The sequence below is a fragment of the Sander vitreus genome, chromosome 22 (genome assembly GCF_031162955.1).
Source record: "Sander vitreus isolate 19-12246 chromosome 22, sanVit1, whole genome shotgun sequence".
Classification (NCBI taxonomy): Eukaryota; Metazoa; Chordata; class Actinopteri; order Perciformes; family Percidae; genus Sander; species Sander vitreus.
The window spans coordinates 6,921,548-6,943,982 of record NC_135876.1 but is presented as its reverse complement, the minus strand read 5'-3'; the positions used below and the strand labels follow the sequence as shown (position 1 = coordinate 6,943,982).

Here is a 22,435-nt window from a genome sequence, read left to right as displayed (position 1 = left end):
AAACAGTGTCATCTATTGATCAGTTTTACTCCTTTCACTCAACTACTTGGAGGAGACCAGTTACTGCTTTCATGATAACGAGGCACTCCTGTTTTTCAGTTTCACTGATTGAGCAAATGACCTGACACACAAAAACACCTTATGTTTCCCCTCTAAAGCTTTCTACAAACACATCACCTGCTTTTACACAATTAACGAATATAATAGTTTGTATGCTTGATAGATTGTTTCTTTACGTTATTGGCTTTCCTTTAGCATAGTTGATGTCGTTTTTGTGAAGATATTAAGTTTGTGAGATGTTGTTTTTAATAGTTGCTGACTTCAGTGTTTACAATCAGATGCCTATTAAAATGTTTGTTTCCTGATTGTCATGTAATATTAGATACACATGTGTCCTCAGCAAACTATAGAAGTAGACAGGTGCCTCCTGTTGATTGCTACAATGATGGTGTAAATAATAACCCCCAGTGACTGATCTGTACTCATTGTCACACAAAGCAAGGAGGCAAGGACTCTTTGTCCTTATTTTCTGTCTCATCTGCTTCAACTCATTTTTTATCACAGATGTAAGGAGCATCAAAGACAAAATAAATGTAATAGTGTAATAGTTTCCATAAATCATCTGAGCCTTAGTTTATTTTCAGAGAGGAATATCTGCCTTTCAGCACATGGATTACTGTCTGTAGTAGAGTGTGAATGCCCTTCATGGCTGTGTTTGAGGCCATATTGGATATATTAGAACTTTAGCAATTAGTGACACTTCCATGCATACCAACTATCCTTTTATTTCAGACCCTGCCATTCCCCAACTGTACAGCAGCTGGTACTTGGGAGAGTTCCCGCCTCAGTCATTACCTGATATCGCAGCTGTTCCCCATTTCCCTATTAGCAGTGGAGGGGATTAGCATACTATTCAGCTACATTTCTATTGTGCCTAAAAAGCCTATCCCTTATCAATGCACAGGTGTGACACAAACACCCCAACAAAATATTAGAAAATAAGATGTTTGTGATGGATTTGTGGAACTCTGTGAGGCTACAGTCTTAAGGGATCAAGCAAGCAACATTAAAGCTGCACTAAACACTATATTTTTATATGAACATTGGGTCAAATGACAATGTTAATGATAGAAGTCGCTCACAATGATGAACCCACACTCAATGCTGCACTTTCACAGAGCGCTGTTAGCATCTTTAAGCTAATTGTTTTGGTTTTTTGGCCCACAACTTTCCTGTTTTAGTTGAGTCTCGCCGCTCTAATTAACCTCGTTTCCAGCAGTTTTTTAACACTACTATACCTGCGCAGCACCAACAAAACACACACAAGTTAGCAGTTATCTGGTGAAATTTGTGAAGCATGTTTTGAAACCCAAAACTAAGTTAAAGGGGGGAGTGAATATTGACTTACATTTGCCAGAAACAACTGGCAACTGTTGCCAGTGTGAATTGGCAACAGTTTGCTTAAAAAAATAATGTACCTTGCTACAAAAGTATTTCAAAAAAATCCTGGCATGCTGCATATTTAGCATCTCTAAAGAAATTAATTTGGCTACACAACAAAAGAAAACTAATTATTTTGTATACTGAGGTATAGCAGCCTGCCTACCGAGGCTCTTTACCAATGCCATCTGTACCACATTACATAGAGTATAAAGCTGGACTTCCTTTAATTCTCAGAAAGGACAGCCAAATGGAATCGGAGTGATTGTAAGCTGTATGTCCTCATTAACACAAGAGATGTTGTTTCAAAGGTGCGTTTGTGTGTCTGTGTACAGTATTTCAAATGTAGTACATGTTTGATGTGGTTAATAAGAGAGGTTTAGCAAGTGCTCTCACTAAAAGCTCACAGCACCTCTTCATTGCATTGAATTGACTTTGCAATTACCAGAGCAGCGATTGAAATGCAAATTGCAGCTATCACAGAGGATTAAATGTGTCCCTCGATGACAATATGGCAGAGTGTAATCTCTGTATTACCACTTACTCTAAGCCATTTAAATGGTTCTTTCTGACAGAAGAAACCCTGCTGAGTCACATCATTGTATTGTACAATGCAGTACATATCGGAATATTGTGATAGCGGCGTGGAAAGCGCTTGGGATATCACTGTGAATGATGGTTTGAGGTCTCAGACGTGACGTGTGTGTACGACATATGTGTATTTGGTGAATTGATCCTTTAGATTAAACAAGAAACATACACTGGGTTCATTGCAAGGGTTTAAAGTTTAATTCTTGCACAGGTTTTTCTAAACATTGCTTTAGAAGAGAAGAATTGGGAGTAGTTCTTTAAATCATATTTAAAAACAGAGAGAGAGAGAGAGAGAGAGAGAGAGAGAGAGAGAGAGAGATCTGAGTTTGGCACACTGAGAACAGGAACAGAATGACTCACTGAGAAGAAAACAATACAGTGACAATAACAACAAAATACAGCACATGTTGAAAATATCAATGAATGAAAAAACAAACAAAAAGGGTCACAGCTACAGCAGTTGACTGATGTTAGCACGGGGAATCGTCACGATCAAAGCTGAATGTGTGAAATCCAAAAAGAATGTCGTTGAAGAGAGGAAGAAAAATCACGAGAAAAGGAAAACTCTATGCAGAGGTAGAGTTCAGTGCACAAGGCTATGACACACACACCTAACAAGCCGACAGGACGCCACAGGCCCATGGCCTTTGCAGTCGGGAGTACATTTTCCACCTCAGGACTTGACCACATGGCATCCACTTCTGGGTCTAGAAAACACCAGACTGGGCTGTATGCACACACACATACAATAAATAGGATATACAATCTTTGAATACCTCTAACAGTTTGACCTCACAACAGCAACTTCAGTAATGTTACTTTCCTAAAGATACTTTTTGCACTTTATTTTTCACTCATTCAAAGCACTATGCAAAACAACAGTTCTCATTCCAAGTGCCAACAACTTTTTATATATTTCATGTGCATGTGGGCTGGGTCAGAGAAACACGTCCCAACAGGATCGCCCATTTCTCCACGACTTCTGTCCCTTCTCCCACCCGCTGCTCCGGGTTGGAGCTCACTGAGCTGTTAAGGCCTAGACACACCGACCAGACGGCCGACCGTTGGCAGAAAAGGCAGTCGGACTGATCAGTCTCCCCGAGTTGGTCAAAAAAGTGCCTCGGAAAACACCAAAGTGACGAGACGTAATACGTCTCCATAACAGCAGGTGGCGCTAATCTGTATTGTCACCCAAAAATGAAAACCGGCAGCTGATTGGACGAACGCGTCACGTGGGTCTGGCTTCTCCGGAAATTCAAAGACAGACTGTCATGGCGGCTTGTTCAGAATACGATCTCCTATTGTACTTCACCGAAACGTGAAAACATTTGAAGCGAAAAATAGGCCGTGCAGTCTTCATTTCAGATCGACAAAGTTCAGTTTGAAAGATTTTCGTCAGATTTTGAGAGACTCTAGTCACGCTCATTCCGCTCCCTGTTTCCGGGTTAGCACTCTACCAATCAGATTGGTCATTTGAGTCCGACTGCCAGCAGTGCCCGCCCCGCCGATTATACATGTCAAATCGGCCAAAATGAAGGCCGACGGCCCCTCGGACGGACGACGGCACGGAACACACCGAACAGACTCGAGTCACTGACCTCGCCAGACTGTCCAACGGCCGATAATCTGGTTAGTGTGTCTCGGGCTTTAGACTGACTGGTTCTCTAGTAGCCTGACAAACGACAGAACTTAACTCACAGATGTGGAAGTTGCCAATGAAATGCACAAAATAAGCTCGAGGCTTGAAGGAGGGTATGCTGATGTGATGTCACATTTGAATTTGGACCTTCATCTGACAATTTTGTGTTAAAATACATTTAAAAAAAACCTTTTTCTGTGCCTTTTTCAAACATTTCCAGGTTATGTCATTATATATTTAGGCATACAGTTTACTGTCTATTCAATGATGTGGTGGAGAAAAATGTGAGTCCAGTTGATCATAAGGAATACAACCACTATTTATAAAGTTTACATAATAAAAGCATTACTTACTCACCATTTGAGTGAACAATTAATTCATTCATTCACTAGAATGAATAAAACTCTGTGATTTTTAAGGTTTACCCTCTACTACAGCGCTGTATTTTCCTATTTGTGGTTTAAGAAATGTCAAGAAAAGAGCAAATAAGCAAGTGATTTCTTCATGAAAAAAACAGCTTGACAGTTTTCAATTATTAATAACTGTGTAGCCCGAAACATATTGTAAAAGGTAGAGCTGGGCGATATGGAGAAAATCAAATATCACAATATTTTTGACCAAATACCTCGATATCGATATTACAACGATCTTTTAGGGTTGACTATTGGTGCTTTCACAATATTTACACAATGAGATTTTAGATGAATAATCATCAGTAATGTGGATACAATGATTAGGTGGGTAAAGGCAAAAAATTGAACAGCTAGAACAGTCTGATGAGTTCAGAAAATGACATCACTTTACTGTAATGAGGCCTTTAAAACCAGGGATGATAATGATATCAAAAATTTAAGACGACATCAAGTCTCATATCACGATATCGATTTATATTGATATATTGCCCAGCCCTAGTAAAAGTTATCAGAAAAGTCAAAGATATAACTGAATACACTAATAAATAATACTGTTAGTTAAATAAACTTTAGCTTTAAGACTTTTCTCTAACCTTCAAAAAAAAAAATAAAGTATATGTATTATATTTCACAAACACATTTATTTTTCATCTCCTTCATTTTCCAATTGTTAGTCTTTGCACACATTTTGCAGCTCTGTGCCAGACTGTGCTGTGTGTGTGTGTGTAAGATCAGTGCATAGTGCAAGCTATCTTAACTGCAAATGAAAGGCTAAACCATGGATGTATTAAGGGCTGATACAGTGCCACCATTCAGCTTTGCTGACAATTTCTCCAAGTGGCCACTCGCAGTACTGAAGCAAAAACCTTTAGAAGGACATGTTGCTTAGGGAAAATAGGGGATAGATAAATGATGTAATGTGTGCCAAGATCAACAAAAAAAAATTAAAAATAAAGTAAGTTTCATTGATTAATAGAATTGATTTGATTTTTTTTACCAATTAGTTGGAGGTTATACACTTTATTTAAATGATGTTATTAACAATACTATTTATTGATGTATTCAGTTATACTGTAGTTTTTCCTGACAACCTTTTACTACAATTCGTCATTAACGGGGGCCTATTAGAAACCAGTCCCTCCAGAAAAACGTGATTATGCGATTGCATAATTCAATGCATAATCAGCCAAAGTCTGCATATTTATGCGGGGGGGGGGGCCGCATTTATTCAAATACGCCGCACTTTCGCCGCATAAATTGCCGCGCAAAATATGCGGGGCTTGCATGATTTCATAATCCCCACATTTTGGGGTTTTGGTGAACATCATCGAAAAGCTGCAAACCCCGCGATGAAGCCATGAGGAAACAGAGTTTTGCAAGTTCCCGCAATTTTTGCAATCGCATTTTTTAAGAAAACGTGCCGCATAATCAAGGATTTTTGCCCGCAACAATCACAAAAAAACTCACATCATCGCTTAAGAACATGAATCTGGCAATCTTAAAAATGACAACAAATCATAAAATAAGCCTGAACTGTCTTCTATTATCAATATAGGATATACAGTATGTAACACATAATAACTTGGCATTTTCTGCAGAGTAAAAACATTGTAACAAGAAAATGGAAAAAAAGTGGCGTCTCCCATTTAAATCTTAATACTTCACCTTTATCTTTACTTGATTTGTCATAGGAACAAAGAATCCAACATATGAACCCCCCCCCCCCTCCCCCTCCCCCCTCGTACAGTAAAAACTGATCCGATATACATTACATATTCTAACATCATTCGTTTTTTGTTTTTTTTTTTACAGTACGACCTCAGTCTACAGATTTTGCACACCGGCGTTGGTATTTACACTGTACAGAGACAAATTGGCAAAATGTATACAATCTATCTTTTTGTAAGTGGTGTTTGAATCGTCACGTAATGCTTTTTCATTCGTTTGGGTCCTCTCCAGAATAACACAAAACAACCCTGAAAAATCATGTGTCGTAAAGTGGCTTCTGAATGTCAATATTTAATTTGTGCTGTCTCTTTGTAAGCTGGAAAAACCACACAAAATGTTAAAGAATAAGAAAAATACTTCAGTTATTTGTTCTATTCCTCCAGTAGAAAGGGGAGAGGTGTTAAAGTAGCTTATTACAGGCACCATAGGTCAGGACAATGGCAGTGAATTGAGTGAGCTGTACAACATGAGCTCTACAGCATGTCTCACGTCTGACCGAGAGGAGTGGACCACTGTCTTGCAGTCTGTTTTCTCCCAAGTATGCATGCTTCATTGTATCGAATTAAAACAACAAAGCAATGCATGGATATTGCTTTAAGGGAATAGCTGTATCTGAATGGTGGCTGGCCGGCCGTGCTGTAAGAGAAAATGTAACTCCCAGGTCCTTTCAAAGCGCCCCTGAGCTAAACACTGACTTGATTTTCAGTGTTAGCTCTCTGACTGAGAACTTTAACTACATGGCTACAAGGTAACAGCGGAATGTACATGTCTCTGCTTTATGTGATGCTTGGACTCGCTCGCAGAGGTTTCTGCCGGATGGGAATGCAAAAGAACAGATAAACGCCAACAAAACATTGAAACAAATTGAGGAATTTTTACATTTTAAATGTGCCTGTAAGCTGTCAAAAACAAATCATCTCATGCTTCAGCTAAGAAAGTGACTGAACCAGAAGATTAAAATGAAAGGAATGTACACGGCCTCCCTCAATCAACCGTACAAGCGAGTGGAGCCTCTGAGGATTATGGAACGCCGTTGTCGTAGCCGTCTGCTGTTTTTTTCCCCCACATTAAGCTTGTTCCTATTTCTTTTTCCCAACTTCGCACAGTCTCTCATATATTGCCAGCTGTATTTCTGTTTGGCCTCTTCTTCTGTAGTCAAGGTCTTTATTTCAACAACATTCACTCACACACTTCAGTTTGGTTCAGCTCAGCTCTGTTTGGTTCAATGCAGGCAGCCAGTGGGACTTCTTTTATGTACAACAACCAGAGAGGGTGCAATCACACTTGTAAAAGTGCCACATTGTGTGTGTGTGAGTGTGTGTGTGTGTGTGTATTTGTGTACTGATCCACAGGAGTGCTGCCCACCTGGTTTGCCTGCTTGCCAGGCAGAAATAAAGTACAGTATGTCTGACAGGTCTAGCTCCGTGCTACAAGCGGCCAGTGTTAAGAAATGATGGCTGGACACCACCGCACCACCGTCAGGTTGTCTGCGCTCACTGACCGCTTCTTGGCTTGTTTCCTCAAGTCCTTGTATATGTCATCACACAACCGTGAGATGGCCTGAAAGATGAAACACAACAGAAATGACTTTCCTGCCAGAACTGGAAGCAAAATCATTATTAGGGGGAAACTACTGCGCTCTGTGAACCAAAACAAACTAAATACACACATTGTAGTGTTTAATCGGGTCACCGGGACCGAGAAGACAACATAAGGGTTAACTATACGGTTATTTGACGTTTTGTATTGGCCACGTAGTACGCGAAGGTCACCGGGGGGGTTGGGGGGGGGGGAAGAGACCCGAAGCTCAACGCCAGGCCAATACAAAACGTCAAATAAACTGGACGGAAACACAAGGGTTAAAACAAAAAAAAAAAAAAAATACACTTTTTTCACAGCAGGCAGTTTGACTTGTCATAGCAGGCAAAGCACTGGTTAACTAATAACATTAACAAATGGCTCCAATCTATTAAGTGTAAGGAAGCTCTACGAGCCCTGGAACAGGTAAAACAGGGCCCTGTCACAGGTAAAACAGGGCCCTGTCACAGGAACAGGTAAAACAGGGCCCTGTCACAGGTAAAACAGGGCCCTGGAACAGGTAAAACAGGGTCCTGGAACAGGAACAGGTAAAACAGGGCCCTGGAACAGGTAAAACTGGGCCCTGGAACAGGTAAAACAGGGCCCTGTCACAGGTAAAACAGGGTCCTGGAACAGGTAAAACAGGGCCCTGGAACAGGAACAGGTAAAACAGGGCCCTGAAACAGGTAAAACTAACACAGATTCTCCAATGGGCACGTCTGTGCTGCGTTCTGGTTTTGTTCCGTCCTCCGCCACATGCCATACCACAGCGGGAGCAGGAGCGGAGCGTCTTGCTGCCCGACTCGCAGGTTTTATTGTCTCTACAAGTACTTTACAGAACAATCACGTGTTTATTAAGCTAGTATCTACCTTCCACTCCAGGCACTCCTGCAGTTAAACTCCGTGCCTTCTCTTTTCTGGTGTTGTCTTTATAAAAAAAAAGATCTGTGATGTATATTATGTTTTTCAACCTCCAAGATGAATCTCTCTTTGTCCGTCGTGTTGTAAAGGAGACATATATGATAATTGGGGGGGGTGTCTTTCGGTAAACTCACTGGATGCCCTCGCTGTTTCACTTCCTGCCCGGCTATCCGAACGCGTGAAAATAGACCTGGCACGTATCTTTAGCGGAGCGGAGAGCCGCTTCACGCGTGCTTCTGGGATGCTCCGTGGCGTGGCTGGTGGAATATCAAGCGTTGACTTGAATGGCAGCGATTGCTCGCGGGGGCAAATGAAATGCAGTCATTAATAATGCTATCAATTACACCTGTGTTTTTCCTGCTATGACATGTACAAAATTATTAAAATTATTAACTTTGGTCAAACAGAAAGTCTTTTGGACAGAGAAAAAAAGCAGGCAATGATGCATCTGCCAGCATCAACGTCGTGGCTGCTGTTTGAGATGCTTACTGCAGAAAGCCAGAGGGATAGGGAGGGAGAGACATATGCTAAGGCAGTAAAGCTAATTACACAGCAACACAGTCCTACACCCTGTCCTTCACCCAGCAGATGATCTGCCGCCTGTGTTTTGTGCACGTGTGTTGAGCTGAGGCACCTCCAAATACTAATTAGCCAAACGGCCTCAATTCATTGTATTCCACATCCTCAGTCCACAATAAATTGGGTTCAGATTTTAAGATGGATTTTTGTTATTTTCTTTTCTGTATGAACTGTAATTAAACTCTGTTTCCAGTTGTTTTTGCATGTGTACTACTCACCTCTAGTTTCTGGGCCTTCTCCCTGCTGAGGGGTTCCAACGGGAAGCTAAGGTTGTTGGCCTCAGCCATGGAGCGCAGGTCAAAGTAATACTTGGCGTAGACGCTGGACGGCACGTTGATGTTGAACTGCAGCAGCTCCAGAAACTGACGCTCCAGCTCATTCCTTTTGTCAGAGAGAGAGAGAGAGAGAGAGAGAGAGAGAGAGAGAGAGAGGATGTGTGAGCTGACAAGCTTAAAACAATCACATATTTAGCTAGGAACCATAAATAAAGTTTATTAGATCTCGGAAATTGTCTGTCTACAAATACATTCTGTATAGAGAGCCTGAAGAGGAGACAAAGAGACTCGAGAGGGGGTGTTAGTGCTCATGAAACCATCCTGGCAGATCCATCACCTCACACAGACGGTGGGTGTTATTTTCACATGTACAGTACCAATACGCATGCACCAAGTAAATCCCCAGTACACCCACCAAACATAAGCCTTTCGTCATACTGAAAAAGAGTGATATCTAAGCAAAAGAGCTCTGAGCATTATGTGTAAAAAAGAATATTAATCCCACATCCTGAAAATGCTACTGTCATGCATTGCCTGATGCTGCACAGCTCTGTGATCCCTTTTGCAGCACACTGACAGACGCTTTCATCTGTTTATCTTCAGTCACGGTCGATCCATTTTGAATTGTAACCTGCATAAGAAGTACTATCCATCTCTTCTTCCGAGCCTTTGTTCCCCACCCACGCACATTTACTGGCATGCAGCAACAAACGGGCTAAATTTAGACTCCACTGTAGCCAAGCTCTGCCTAATAACGGTGCTTCTTTTTTATCTCGCCGTGGCACTCATTCAGCTATTCTCATCTATTTCTTTTAGTGTTTTCTCCGCTCCTCACAATTCTTCCCAGTCTCCCCTGCAGTTATTTCACATCAAGCGTGTGCCTGTTGGGGGTGGAAAGGGTTATTCAGCAGGCTATGTTCCAGAGCATGGATTCAAAAAGACTAAAATTGATCTTCCATGGCAATCTCTGGTCAAGCACTGAGTCACCGTCCGGTAAAATGCCATATGGGAGCACGGCAGAAACACATGATGGGCTCCTCTCACTGGAAAGAGTCCCAAACAGGTGACTTACAATCATTGCTCTGTAAAAATTGGAGCCCAAGGACAAGAATATACAGCCACGGGTGCAGACGAGTGTGAATGTAGCAGCGGTCAGAGGTGGCAGCAGTGACAACAGGTCTGTAGCATCGTGTTCCCTCTCAGAATAATCCAGCCAAGATTCCTGTGGATTTAAGACGGATGTGGTATACAGGACAGAGTGGTGGGTCCTCATGCTCAAGATGCTACTTCCCTGTCTTACACACGGCAATGTTCAATTACTTTGTAATAGAGGATGACATGGCTTTTACTGGACAGTCCAGTAAAAGCCATGTATTTCTTGTTGTCAGCTTGTAAGGAACTAATAAACCAGCCTTATTTCTAGCTTGGTGACATGATAGCATGTGGAATTATACAATTTCTTTATTGATAAAGGTGCGAGAAATAACTGATGTTATGATGTGATATGACTGCATAATAAGTTCTATCGGTGCGTGGTTTTTACAGGCCTACATGCATGAATCTTGCTCTGCCGAAGGGTAGACGACATCTTATCAGGTGATAATACTTTATCACAGGGCTGAGTTGGATTTAGTGGAGCTAACCCTTCTGGATGGCTGCTTTTTTGGGACCAAGTCAAGAGCCGCAACAAAAGACAAATTGGGCAGAGGCCGCCCTAAGCATGTCCAGACTCTGAACACTTCTTGAACCCGGGCTGACCCCACAAACACACAACAGTACCAGGTGGGGTTAACAACACACGTTTTAAGGAGAGCTGAAATAATTTGTAAACAATCAATTAGTCAATCAGAAAATGTATTGTTTACCTATAATTCCCTGTTGTTTTTATTTTATTTTCTAGCATTTAACATCTGGATAATTATTGGCTCTCACACATACACTGAACCACCAAGCTATTAAGTTAATGTATCAACTGTAGCCAATTTATTTTGGCTTGCTTGCAATAGATTATGCAATGAAAATGAAGAAGGTGGCTATAAAGACTTACATTTTTAGTGCAGAAATAATAAAACACATCTAATGCCACCTTCATAAACACATAAACATAATTATCTTTAACACATTTCATGCTTGATAATTACTGTTATGCAAGAGGGAATGGATCTGGGTAAAAATAAGACACTTCAGAAACAAAATACTGTCAATGAGCCATCTGTATGCTAATAACCACTGGCAGCAGCTGCTAACATTTAGTTGTAACTGACCTCAGCCCCCTTAGGCCTGTCTGTTGTGTGTGCATTGCATTTTCTGTGTATGCAGCAAGTGGAACTCACATGTCCTCCACAGTGATATCCTTGAGAATCTGGCAGTAGTCGACGTTCCAGACCGCCTGGTCGTCCCACACCTTAGATGCCAGGAGGATGGCTCCCAGCACGATACGCTTCCAGTTGGCAGGGGAAATGTCGATCTCGGCGTAGGTCAGGAGCCTCTCCAAATACACCTTGGACAAAGAGATGTCACATGTAAATATCTCAGAAATATTGATCTTTTCCAAAATTATAGATGGGTCAATCCAATGGGTTAGGGTTGCAACTTTTGCAAGCAATGTTTTGTATGTTAAAAAATAAAAAGCCTTCAAAATGATACACAAAACTGTGATCCCTGTGGATTCTGCCATCTTACCTTACAATGAACGCATTATAACAACATATAACAAAAGCTTGTTGTGTATTATCATCCAATGTATTATTCAATTCAATTGTATTTATACTGTCAAATCATAACCGGTGTTATCTCAGGACACTTTACAGATAGAGTAGGTCTAGACCACACTATAATTTACAAAGACCCAACAATTCCATGTTATTAGTATGTTTTCTGAGCGTTTAATGAGCCTTTGCTCTCCCTGTCTACATTTATGTGCAGTTAGTTTTGCTGCTTTACTGTTGTGCAATCTCCTGCCAACTCCTCCTCCAGGTAAAAACCACAATAACAAGATGTCAGAAGCTGAAGAAGCCCAACTTCCCTGGAGCTCGCTCATTAAAATATCCATGTGGAACACTCCATCTCTCTGCCTCTCTCCCCATTTCAATGCTCTCTCTTTTCACTAGCCAGAATTCCCACAGTCTACGGATCACAAAGAACACATGTTCCTTACAAGTTGGAATACTTGTACAGAAGCTGATTCCTCTGATCCACTGATCATCGTTTTGTTAGAAAGTCGTAGTCAGGCATAAAGCTTGCAGTGATCTGCTGCAATGAGACAACTAAATGTCTAATTTGCAAATGGAAGCTTCAGTATACCTTACAGCTTTCTCATAAAACCTCACGTATCTCCTAAGGCCGAATCCAACTCGAATATTGGTTTTGTTTTTCCTTCAATACTGTAATAAAGTTGAGACAGATCCAACTTTTAGAGAAACGCAACCCGACGTCACGCTGCGGTGGCCAGTCATGTAACCGGCGATCAGACTTGTCAGTCCGTTTTGAGGCGGTGTGAGAGTTCTGTACAGTAAACAGGAAACGTCACTGCCTCTATCGCTGCCACAAAGAAGTTTTGAAACACTATGATGGTAAAGAAAGGAAACACAAACACTGCACTGCCCAGGAGTTTGTGTAACAGCTGACTGTTACACTGTCGCTTTGTCTATTTTCTTTCGGTCTTTCTCTGTGAAATGCGGACGGAAATGTCAAGATCTATAAACGATCTATGAACAATCTGACGGAAAACCGTAATTGTGAAATATAAAGTCTACTTGTGCTACAGTACATTGGGGGGGTTAAATAACACAACAGGACGTCACACAAACGAGCCGTTTAAGTGACACTCCCACTGGCCGCCACCACCGAAGCTTCGAATATTCGCTGTTAATTAGTAACGAAGCATCGAAGCACAAACAAATTGTATTTGGGATCGCCCTAATATCACCACACGCTACCAAATAATACAGTGCATGTCTTCCCTTGTGCAGTAACGTATAAACAGCCTCTCTATGTAATAAGTGTGCAAACATACACGCGTAACCCTTTTCTTTTTAAAAATTTGTATCTACTTTTAGTTTTCAGTATGAATTTGGTACTTTTATTTAGTAATCTTAATACATATTTAACTTCAGCATACAACTAGTCTAGACTATTTTTTGTATTTTTGGTATTTGTAAAAATTGGGCAGACTTTCTGAACATGTAATTTGCTAAAGTTTGAAACAGATATGATCTAATACAAACAATAAATGTTATTCTTGTAAGCAATCCCCCCCCGGCTGACTAGGAACTACATTTTTCATTTTCCATAAATAAAATGTACTGCAGGCTCAACTGAATTTAGCCCAGTTACAGTAGCTTAAAGCTTCGAAATCTGTCATCTCAGATGACAAGTCGGACAAAACTAATTTGGCCTGCAGAGATACTGTATTTTATTTATTTTTTGGCAGAGTGCAATACACTGTGCATTCGACTGTCTGAATCTGCACTGCGGCAGAACTGTCAGTATAATGTGACTTGAAAATCCAAACGGAATCCCATACTTCTGTTAGATGATGATTATTACCGTCTAATTACGGGACATAAAATGGAACCTTGTGGTTTGGAAAAACAGAAAGGCAAAGAGAAGGGAGAGGTTGAAAAAAAGAACTGAAAAGAATATACTTTCATCCTATTTTGCAGCCTGGTTTGACTTGCCCACTGACTTGACTTGAACAGCTCAGGTGGCTAATTGTACCAGTCATGCTGGGTCGGGCTTTGTGCCCGTAGGAAGTGCTAACCTATCTCTGTTGTGGCCCAGAGTCTGCCGAACAGACATACACAATCATCTGGCAGTGGGCAGCAAACATTGAAGAAAGCCCGCATGAAATAAGAGCCAGGCCACATGCTGAGCAATATGAATGCAACAGCACAGAGAGAAAACTATACAAACAAGCACAGCAAAGAATCCAGAGGCAGTGTGGTCGGCAAACAGTAGCCCTGTGCAACCACATGAAACACAAATGATTTAGTTTTGTGATTCTTGGGCCGATGTCACAGATGAGGTTTGGGACAAGACAGAGAAAACTGCTCTCCATGGAGCTCAAAGGTTAAACTAACCTCAGAGACAGGCTTCTGAAACAGAGGATGTTCCAACTGGACTACACGTTGAAATAAGAAAATGTTTGATAGGGATTAAACAGAATACTCAGTACGTTTCATCACATCTATTATTCATCACAATGGGGAGCCAAAGCATGAATCAATTGATTTACAGTTTGTGGTTCACTCAGTAAAATAGAGAAACTAGTTTGACCACATTCCTGATTGGTGGTTGTTTTTACTATGTTATATTAGTCAGCATCCCAAGTTTAAACTCCAAACCATCAACAAATAGTGTTCCGCATTTAAACAACAAACTAGTAATACACATTCTGCTGGGATAATCGATAGTATACAGAGCCAGGGTTAATGGTGTACAGGTGACTTCCTACTCTTTGTGTATTATATATTACCAGCAGGGCTATCCAGTTAGTGTAGGTAGGTAAGCTAGGTAGATTAATCAGCAGTTGAACATATCAGGCTAATACGGAACGTACAGAAGGTAATAAATTGCAATACATCGTAGAATATCACAATATGTTTAAAATCACAATAACATTGTATCGTGACATAGGTATTGTGATAATATGGTATAGTGGAGCCTCTGGTGATTCCCACCCCTAGTTCTTGGTGCCTTCTACTGCTAATCTTGAACAAGGATTTGTCTTCACAAAAGAAGATGTTGTGGGTCTCCATCCCAGAGAGACGCGTTTCCATTTCCTAACCTATGAGGTGACGACTGGGAAGGGAAGGAAGACTCCCCTGTCTAAAGTTAGCTTTGTCAGCTAAGCTAACCCCATAACCACCAGTCAACAGCCCTATTCAATTACTGATGGCATGCCAGACGTTACTCTGGGGGACTGGGTGAGGCAGGCCATGTGCCAGACTGTGCTGTGTGTGTGTGTGTGTGTGTGTGTGTGTGTGTGTGTGTGTGTGTGTGTGTGTGTGTGTGTGTGTGTGTGAGTGTGAGTGTGTGTGCGTGCGCACAGAGAGTTGTTAGAGTACGCCTGTACATGGATCAGGACACAGACATAGAAACACTATAGATACTGTGCATCAGTGTGCTTGCTTTCCCATCACTGTCTGGACACACAATGGCCCACCCATACATGCGGTTCACACATTTGTGCATCTGTCAGGAAGCATAGCAATTCAATACAAGGCCACCAGGCCAGCCATGTTAACCCTGCACTCCCGAGTCCCTGGGGACACGCGTGTCGGCCAGAGCGACAGTGTGGAAAGACGTGTTTCTGGGCAGATGAGAGAGAGGTCATTTCTAACTGAACGAGTATGGTAAAAGTTGGGGGAAACTATAAATTTGAAATATAGGACAAACAGCACATGTAAATGAACCTTATTCTACATTAATGTGTGGATATGCATGTCTTCTTTCAATACCTGAATAAATACATAAAGCATATAAATAACCTGGTTAAAAAATGAAGACTTCTAATTATACTAAATCAATTGTAATGTTTGATGATAAGAGAAAGCACACAAAACAAATGCTAGAAGAAACAAAGAGTCATGGGAGTAGATAGAGAAAGAAATTAGATACAAGGGAGAGAGAAGCTGTAATACAGGTGAGCACCGCGGGATGTCAGAAGTCACGGGGAGAGAACCTGCTGTACCAATTATGTTCTTGCTACAGGCACAGACATACTTTATCCTGAAAGGAAATTGCACAGATCAAACTGATCCTGTCACAATTCGTGTGTTACCTTCCAATTTTCTGGTCTCCCATGTGAGAATTAATAAACTTTTCAACATTTGTGGGGACGCAATAGAGGGATATATTGAGCATTTCATAGGATTTAAGAGGGACATTTAAGGTCCAAATATACACTACCGGTCAAAAGTTTGGGATCATTTAGAAACTTCCATTCCACTCCATTAAGGCGCTGACACACCAACCCGATTATCGGCTGTCGGACAGTCTGGTGAGGTCAGTGACTCGAGTCTGTTCCGTGCCGTCGTCAGTTGGAGGAGCCGTCGGCCTTCATTTGGGCCGATTTGACATGTTGAATCGGAAGGCGGGCAGTCGGACTCAATGGCCAATCTGATTGTTGGAGAGCTAACCCGGAAATGGTGAGCGGGATGAGCGTGACTAGAGTCTCTCAAAATTTGGCGAAAATCTTTTAAACTGACTTTTGTCGATCTGAAATGAAGACAGATTCAGCAACTGCACGGCCTATTTCTCGCTTCAAATGTTTTCAGAAACACGTTTCGGGGAAATCCGAACGAGCCGCCATGATGGTCTGGCGTTGAAATTCCGGAGAAGCCAGACCCACGTGACGCGTTCGTCCAATCAGCTGCCGGTTTTCTTTTTTTTGGGCGACAATACAGCGCAGAACGTACGCTCAAGTCGGCGTCGCTTCAGTGTGTTCCCGAGGCACTTTTTTGACCAACTCGGGGAGGCAGTCAGTCCGACTGCCTTTTCTGTCAAAGGTCGGCCGTCGGGTTGGTGTGTCAGAGCCTTTACAGACAGAATACCAGCAAAAAGGTTCTCGACTGTCTTTAATGCAATATCTACATTGCCCATTATTAGCAACCATTCATCCCATGTTCCAGAGGCACATTCTGTTTACTAATCTGATATCATTTTAAAAGGCTAACTGAGAAAACATTGGAGAACCCTTTTGCAATTATGTAAGCACATAATGTAATCTGAAAACTGCTGCCCTGGTTAAAAAAAACAATGCAACTGATCTCAGCTGGTATTCTGTCTGTAATGGAGTGGAATGGACATTTGTAAGTGACCCCAAACATTTGACCGGTAGTGTAAATGTGTGAAAAGAGTCTAAGGAGGGCAATAGAAAGAAGACAGCACATGACACTAGGGAGGGCAAAAAGAGAATCAGGAGGCAACACTCCCTCCTGGTGTCAGCACTGAAATACACATACACACTTACCAACGTGACAATGGCACACTCAGAAGTGAGCTGTGCGGCGCTGAACAGCGTCCTAACAAAGCGGTAGATCTGCTTCTGCTCAGGGTCGTGTTTGTCATAATCAGGGGGAATTTCAGACTTCTAGAACAGAAGATAACAGACAAAATGAGAATGAAAGATTCACTCTGGTCACAGCATTTGATGGGATTGTTTACCAAAAATGGAAACACACGCTGCAAGTTGAGACTTTTGCTTACAAATGAGTATTCATGTTCAGTAGAGTGTTCTGTTGATTTTGAGGCAAAGTGGTTATGTACATTTTTGGAGTGAAACCCTGCGATTGTTAAGCCAAAAAAAAATTTTTTTTGGAGACATTTCGATGATCCAGATGGCTCCCGAGATTACAAGACAGATTTTCTCTCAGATTTGATCCATGTGGGTTTATGCTGTTCATCAGCATGTGCGGTTTGTCTTGCTGACGGGTCCTAACAGCTCTACAGCGCTAAAGCCTTACCGTGAGCGGGTGCAGTTTCTCATCGAAAATGTCTAACAACATTCTTCCGTTGACATCCCTGGAATGACAACCAGATAGGAGGAACATCAGGGTATGATAGAAAAGAAAAACAGATGGCATGAGACTCATTTTATTTAAAATATGACATCAGATTGCCATTTTTGTGGATGTATCTGCACTTCAAACAGCAGCACTACATGGGATTCCTACTAGTTATAGTAAATAGAGACAAAGAGAGGATGTATACTCTCTACACCCTTCTACAAGACCACATTTTATTGCAGAAGGATGCCCAGTTCCCTCAGGCTTCAAATGGAGTCAGTTATCGGACAGAATGACACAACACTGAAAGAGTTTGACCTTTCACACAAGCTTTGGAGCCAAAGGGGGCCATTTTTTTTTCTGCCAAGGTTTATCTTTGTCTGCTTACCTCTGATGCTGATAATTGATGCAGGATTTTGAAATTGACACAGACGGAGAGAAACAAATAACTAAATAAGAACTAATAAATGAATGAAAAGATGTAACATACCTGTTCTTTATGTGGTAGTATATTGCGAGGGCGACACTGTAAAGACAAAAAAGCACACACAAAAAGGACATTGCAATTCATTTTAAACTAAAACCAGGAAAAGAGGGAAATAAGCCAAAAATACTTCTCCTCCTTATGTCACAGAGATTGAACATTAGATTATGTTTGGCAAAAACAGTGTTGTAGTTACCATTTGATGGTATATTTGAGGTTGGGCTGACTGACAGTGCTGTCATCAAGGAAGATGGTGGAACATGAGCTGTACTTCCGTCTCACCGGGCCTGGATGATGCTGGAGTTCCCACACACACACACACAGAGAGACACAGAGAGACAAAGAGAGACACACAGAGACACACACACACACACACACACGTCAGTCTCTATTTCAGTCGTAGTGGGACCAGCCAAGAGGCCTTGTACCAGCCATGGAAAGTAGGGCACCTGTACAGCGAGGCCACAAACTAATTCTCTGTCCTCTGTCAGCGCCTGACATGGCTGCATGCTGGGATGGCATTTATGGTGGAGCGCATCTTCAGAGTAGCCACAAACTTCCATTTCCTGATGAACTTTCTTTGAATTGCCTCATTTGCACCTACTGGACCACAGCTTCATCATGTCAACTGGAACTGTAATTCCATTTGTTTTGCTCAAGTTCTAAATAATGGTTGTTCTTTTCAAGATAAACACTTCACTGATTCATCACAGAAATGTGCATATTTTATCAATTGCTGCACTTTGGCCTGAGTGAGTAATGGACACAGATGAACTACACCGTGATGTGATGAAATTGTTGTCACTGAATCTAAATAAGGACATTTAACGGCTCATTGACCACATGGCTACGACTACAAGTGGAATCTGTGTGGTTTGAAGAGGGCTGGACAATGATCAAAGGGTTGGATTATTTTAGTGGTTATTTTGAGGACTTTACCTTGTTCTCCGAAATGTGTGTGAACTTGCAAAAAAAAAAAAATACAAGACATTAAAATCACCATTTGCACCGTCCACTTACAATTGTATTACACTACCAAATAATTGAGAGTTGAAAAAGAAAAGAAAAAAAACCCCTCATGGTCTTAAGCCTTTGTGTAACATCCACTACTGCCCTTATTAATGTATCATACACAATGTCCTTTATCTTACTTACATGGTTGATGTAAAGGCTCTTCCGTTTTTCTCGAACTGAAAAGGAAGATGAGAGAACAGGTGTAAGCGGTGTCAGGCAGCAACACTTGAAGCTCTTGCAGTACACAACCCTCACAGACAGGGAGCAGCATTTATCCAGGGTTTATAGGTTCCCTATCATTACCATTTACTTTTGAGAAAAGACTGAATGGGCAGGGTTTTTTTTCTCTCATTATTTTACATTACATTAAACAAAGCATGGCAGTTTTGGCAAGCTAATATATAAGAATCCTGTAAATGGCTTCTCTCTCCTGCTACATTGGAAAGCGTGGTTTAATGTGTGGGAATGAGTGCAAGCTAATTATTTAATCCATTCATCATTTTGGCCTACATGAGTCCAAATTAAATGAAGCATAGCTACTGTTTCCATTTCTGTTCATACAAATGCTAATTCTGCATAATGGACGTGGGGATGTGTTAGTTTTACAGAGCTCACTTCACTGAGTGCATGGCATAACACACACACACACACACACACAGCTGTGTGTCAGCGCTCAGGCGGTTGTGTGTGTTTGTGCATCCATGTGTGTCTATACGTTTGCTCTGTAGGAGAACACACAAGGGAAAAAAGATCGCTGGCAAAGCAAACTGGAGCAGATGCAGAGCGCAGCATCACACATACAGTGACGTAGTGAGCTGTCTGGCGCCTCTCAACCCGGCGTTGTCTGTCTCTCACCTCTCTGACACACACATGCTCTAATGCACGAGTTATGTGCTTTTTTTTCTCCTCTGGGCAGTGGTGACTGTGTGCACTGCTTTCTAGCAACAAGCAGCAGACTCTTACGCCATAATTAGGGCTGCATAAATTAGTGGGAAAATAACCAATCCTGACCGCAGTGATTTCTGAATTGATTTCTGAAATAAGAAAAAACAACACATTGTCTATATAAATTGTTGTGATGCTCATGTCAAATCCCAGCTTCATACTCCTAGTTGAATCCTATATTTCATTCACACCTCCTCTGTAGAAAAGCTTTCTTAAGCGCTGCTGGTGAGGAAAATATGTCACGTCATTTCAGTAATGACAACACAATTCTTTTGCAGCCCAGTGCAGACCGACACGCACGCACACGCACACGCACACGCACACACACACACACACACACACACACACAGAGAAAGACATCGGCAACTGAGCATGTGAAGGCACGTCACCCGCTAACAGAAAAATGATACAGATGAAGTACGAGAATACAAGAAAGCTTAAGACCACATGAAAAGTCAAGCTCAAACACACAGTAAGCGTAGTGCTATCCGCCTACAGAGACCAGACACATACATGCTTACCTCTCTTGTTGGGCACGGCAACTGAAAAAACACAAAGTCCAAGTTGTCTCTGTGTCTTGTATCAGTATTTGTGTACAATATGTTAAGAAAACAGGCCAGCAGACGTTCACACAAGAGCTCGATAAGGCTAATAACACAGCACCTGTGATATCAGATCGATACATCAGCCTTCAGGCTACACACACTTCAGCTGAACCAGCGTTTCTCCAGTGTGTGCAAATGGAACAATATCAAGCCTCTTATCATCAAAGTAAAGAGATTATGGCTAAAGTGAATCTCAGAAACCAACTTCATCACATTTCAGTTGATTCAAATGCATCACTGTCACTCTGAAGGGTCCAGACTGCTACAGGATCAGTCCTCTCTGCCTGACTCAAAAAATCTGACGCAAAGGCAGCTGATATAACATTTCCACAGGAGCCTGGTTAAAAGGATGTTGATCGACAGTACTTTTGCTCCACATCTGAAATCCCCTGCATCCATGTGCCATCGTTTGACTTGCATGAGTTTGAAACATAAAGATACTGCGTTCTCGCTTAATGTGCAATATGCTACATATGGCAATGCTTATCTTTGAATGACTTCTCTGTCAACAGTGTTTTTGAGGATCAATGGCAATTGATTAAAAGAGAAAAAAAAGGAGATGCAGGAGGAGATGCAAAGTGGTGAGAAAACAATAAAAAAATACTTGTTTTTACTATAGATCTTTGATGAAACTATCTGAAATGTGTGTGTCTAATGCATTATACAGATGTCCACCTTACTGTAGGTTTCATGATTTACACATGAAAGCTGTGTGCAATTGTATCCAAGCATGTATGATGTGCTTGCTTATTTTGTAATAAACTGGTGCTTGTTGCATGCATTTTGGTCAAGGTATTGGATGAGGCATGCATCATTTCACAGTGCTTTACAATTGCACGAGACATATTTCAAGCTGCAGCCTTCAGACAGAATGCATTTAGTGGGCCTTCAGCCATCAGAGTGCTAAGAGCTGAATCAACCAAAAGCTAAGGCCATTAGAAACTCTTTCCAGACAGCTGTAGATGACACTACCTGAAAGAATTACACAATATCAGAACTGGTTGTCCAGTATCTAGAGTTTCTAGAGTAAAAAAAAATGCATCACAATAACACAAAACACAACTTCACCTTGCCTCAAACTACATCAACCGCATCTACGCAGGTCTTGTGCGTGCCGAATACAAGTACGGCCCCAGACATATTTTAACATGGCGAGGGCAGACACCTTGCAATTTTTCATCACACTTACCAACAATCCCCTATGCATATTTGGACCTACTTAACTGTCAGAGTTTCAACAGTAGGTTTGGGAGAAATGCAAGGTGCTCATAGCGCTCACCGTCAGTCTGTGACTTGCTGAGGAAGATGGTGCTGGCCCGGGGATGATCTGAGGGGTTGTACTCCATGGGCAGGTCTGAAAAAATAAGGAAACAAAATATTAGTCTTACAGGCAGCAGCATTCAAAATAGACATTTGATTTAATGAGTTTAATTCCAAACTAGTTTGTATACCATTTTGAAAACTTCAACCACCAAGATACACTTCTGGCACATACGGTTTAGTAGCTGAACTAGTTCTTTTGACGGAATTATATTCAACACAATATACAGTAACCATCAGCATGTAAGGAATAGTGAGCAATAAAAACACAGAGTAACTAAAACACATTGCGGACTGAAACATTCTGAGGTTAAACGTGTGGGATTGGCTTTTGGGTTTAACGTCCTCTCTTGCAATGGACTGAACTAAATGGAAAAACGATCTGTCAGCCGA

The 22,435-nt window shown here is 41.5% G+C and overlaps 1 protein-coding gene across 6 annotated transcripts in view; it reads right to left on the bottom strand.

Annotated features, from left to right (window-relative positions):
• Positions 1–4,801: 4,801 nt before the first annotated feature.
• The window catches only part of ccny (cyclin Y), a 46,032-nt gene continuing 28,398 nt past the window's right edge, over positions 4,802–22,435 (bottom strand). For 2 of the 6 annotated variants that reach the window (XM_078280281.1, XM_078280282.1), the window contains 11 exons: positions 22,002–22,076; positions 20,639–20,659; positions 19,314–19,348; positions 19,098–19,121; positions 18,355–18,455; positions 18,165–18,200; positions 17,633–17,690; positions 17,140–17,259; positions 11,498–11,664; positions 9,108–9,270; positions 4,802–7,371 (listed from right to left, as the gene is read on the bottom strand). In XM_078280281.1, the coding sequence (XP_078136407.1) occupies positions 7,255–7,371; positions 9,108–9,270; positions 11,498–11,664; positions 17,140–17,259; positions 17,633–17,690; positions 18,165–18,200; positions 18,355–18,455; positions 19,098–19,121; positions 19,314–19,348; positions 20,639–20,659; positions 22,002–22,076 (917 nt within the window). In that variant the 3' untranslated portion in view covers positions 4,802–7,254. Of the gene's footprint in view, positions 7,372–9,107; positions 9,271–10,242; positions 10,387–11,497; positions 11,665–17,139; positions 17,260–17,632; positions 17,691–18,164; positions 18,201–18,354; positions 18,456–19,097; positions 19,122–19,313; positions 19,349–20,638; positions 20,660–22,001; positions 22,077–22,435 lie in introns of those variants that run through there. The other 4 variants (XM_078280285.1, XM_078280284.1, XM_078280287.1 and 1 more) reach the window with 4 other exon arrangements.